This window comes from Penaeus japonicus, unplaced genomic scaffold (assembly GCF_977035675.1).
Source record: "Penaeus japonicus unplaced genomic scaffold, GWHDUDI00000001_assembly GWHDUDI00000040, whole genome shotgun sequence".
Taxonomy (NCBI): Eukaryota; Metazoa; Arthropoda; class Malacostraca; order Decapoda; family Penaeidae; genus Penaeus; species Penaeus japonicus.
The window spans coordinates 5855898-5858397 of NW_028234442.1; the positions used below are offsets into that span (position 1 = coordinate 5855898).

Genomic DNA, 2500 nt, shown 5'->3' on the forward strand with positions numbered 1-2500 from the left:
CTCCCCTGGGTGAGTGAGTGAATGAAGGTGTCAATTTCAAAGTCTAAATTCGAGGTAAAAATCTATCGGTTATTCCACTCTTGTTCCAAGGACGTTAACAAGCCTGTTTTCGTCTTATTTTCTCATCTGGGACAGTTTGTAGTAGTTATTTTTTAAGACGTGATGGTTTGTTCAAGTGAGTTATTAATGTTATTAATGGAGAATTTATTAATAACTTCGTTTCTTATGTACATCTGATTTTTATTTTATTTTTTAATTCCAAGGCCATTGATTATAAAAATAACAACTCACGTGTTTAGACAAGAAAATATTAGTTCCTATAAAGAAAATCAACCTTGAATTTTATCAACACTTCTGTAATGATTTACAATGCTACAAGGAATACTGTCTACGAATAATCATCACCATTATCATTCTCCAAGATGTTTTGAAAAGGATTCCTTCCATCTGTCCTAGGTTACAGCATGAAAAACCTGTCTTTGTTACATGAAAAAAAGAGTTACATAACGAAGGGCTTTTAGATACCGTGTTAGTTTTAGACCTTGGACTGGTGTTCATTTTTTTTTATTTTTATAATTCATGTTTTGTTATCGTTATCAGCTTTGTAATTTTCCCACATGTGGTGTTATTGTATTGTGCTATAGTTGGGTTTTCATGATTCGAGTGTTGTGACTTGGAAGTAATAGGTGATTAATAGATTGTTAATTGAGGTTATGTTATTGATTTTTTGTTGTTGTTGTCAGTGTTTTGTACAATTTGAGTGTCCTGTTTGTTGTTGTTATCTCTGTTATAACTGGTGATTGCCCTTATCATTTGAATTATTATTTGTAATTAGTAGATGACCTGTGGTATGACCTAGATATGACCTTGTTTGATTATTGATTAAGAATGATTATGGTGATAGGATGTAACCTGAATTTTCCAGAACTTGATGCAATATTGTCACATGAAATATCAAATGAATAATGAAATTATCATTATCATTATAATGCCATTACCTACATGATCACTGTTTTGTGATACATTAGTGTATTGACTAATTACTATTGAGATGATATACGTTCTTAGATTATATTATATCTATAATTGTTTTGTGGTTGCAAATATCGATTTTTATTTTTTTATTTTTTTTTATTTTATTATTAATTTTGTTATATTATTATTTGTTATTTTGTTTTTTTTGGTATTTTTATATTTTTTTTCATTATATATATATATTTTTATTTCTTATAAATATTATTTTTAAAATAATGTTCATCATCACCACCATAGGCTCATTGTGATAATTACTCTTTCAACTGTAGTTATTATTGTTATCAATGTCATGATCATCATCGCCATCATCACTGTTATTTTTAGCATCACTCTTATCATATTTCACCACCACCCTCCCTCTTGACCTTAAGTCTCGTTATAAATATACTTCATTTGATGTCAACACTAACAAACACGTCACGTCGACTCAGGTGTCTTGTCTGTCTGTCTGTCAGCTGTAAGAACTATGTCACACTTCCCTTCTTTCATCCTAATGGAAAACAGCTTTCCTGTCTTTGTAAAAGTTCTTGTCTCACGGTTACCTCCCGAACCCAAGTGCTCATTACAGCACGACCATGCATGACGGTATGGTTGGGGTGAAGGGGGGGAGGGCTGGGGGGTAAGGACTGGATGGGGGAGGGGAGGGGAGGATGGGTCAGGTATAGAAGAACGGTTGGGATAGGTTAAGTTAGGATAGGTTCGAATAAGGATAGGGGTAGGGTTTAACTTAAGGTTTGTCATTGATATGCTCTAGTTTAGCATTGATATTGATAGTTGAGGTTTAATGTAGGTAAAATTTTATGTTAGGTTAGTGTTCGTGTAACTTGTGCTGCTAGTATGATATAGTTTCAAGTTTAGGTTAAAACATGGTTAGCTTAAGTTAGGTTTATTTAGAAGATATTTGTTCGGATGTATATGTTTGGTTAGTATGGGTTAGGTAGGCTTAACTATGGGTTCGGTTTCAGTGAGGTGAGGTTTATGTTTAGGCTGCGTCAAGTAAGGTAATGTAAGTGTTACGTTTGGTTAGAAATATGGTTCATTGGGTCATGTTCAATGAACTAGACTTTTAACTTTTTGGTTGGTTGAGTTTACTGGCCAAGGTTACTAGGTTAATTCCATTCAGTTAAGAGTGCGTAGGTCTAGAAGTTAGAATTGGTTGAAATTAGTTTGCCTTATTATTATTATTATTATTTTTTTTTTTTGTTATTAATGAAAGGATCGGTCAGGAGGGGTTGTAGGATAGGCCTAGATATTTTGCTGTTCATACATTTGATTTTGGGAATGTAAAGATGGATGATGAGAGTGTGAGAAGAAATATAGGAAAATTTGGCACAGAATAAGGGTTTAGGGAAAGAGGCAGAGAATGAGAAAAAGCAATACATGATAATTACATCACTGATGAGGATGGCATCACCACCACTGTTACAGTACTACTACTACTACAACTACTACAACCACCAGTTCT

General features: G+C 33.2%; 1 protein-coding gene across 1 annotated transcript in view; it reads left to right on the top strand.

The window, feature by feature from the left end:
• bmm (brummer) overlaps positions 1–2500 on the top strand; it is a gene marked incomplete in the record, with an annotated part of 31155 nt that overhangs the window by 288 nt on the left and 28367 nt on the right. The window contains 1 exon segment of the mRNA XM_043030297.2: positions 1–9. This exon segment is cut by the window's left edge and continues 288 nt beyond it. Coding sequence (XP_042886231.2) covers positions 1–9 — 9 coding nt within the window.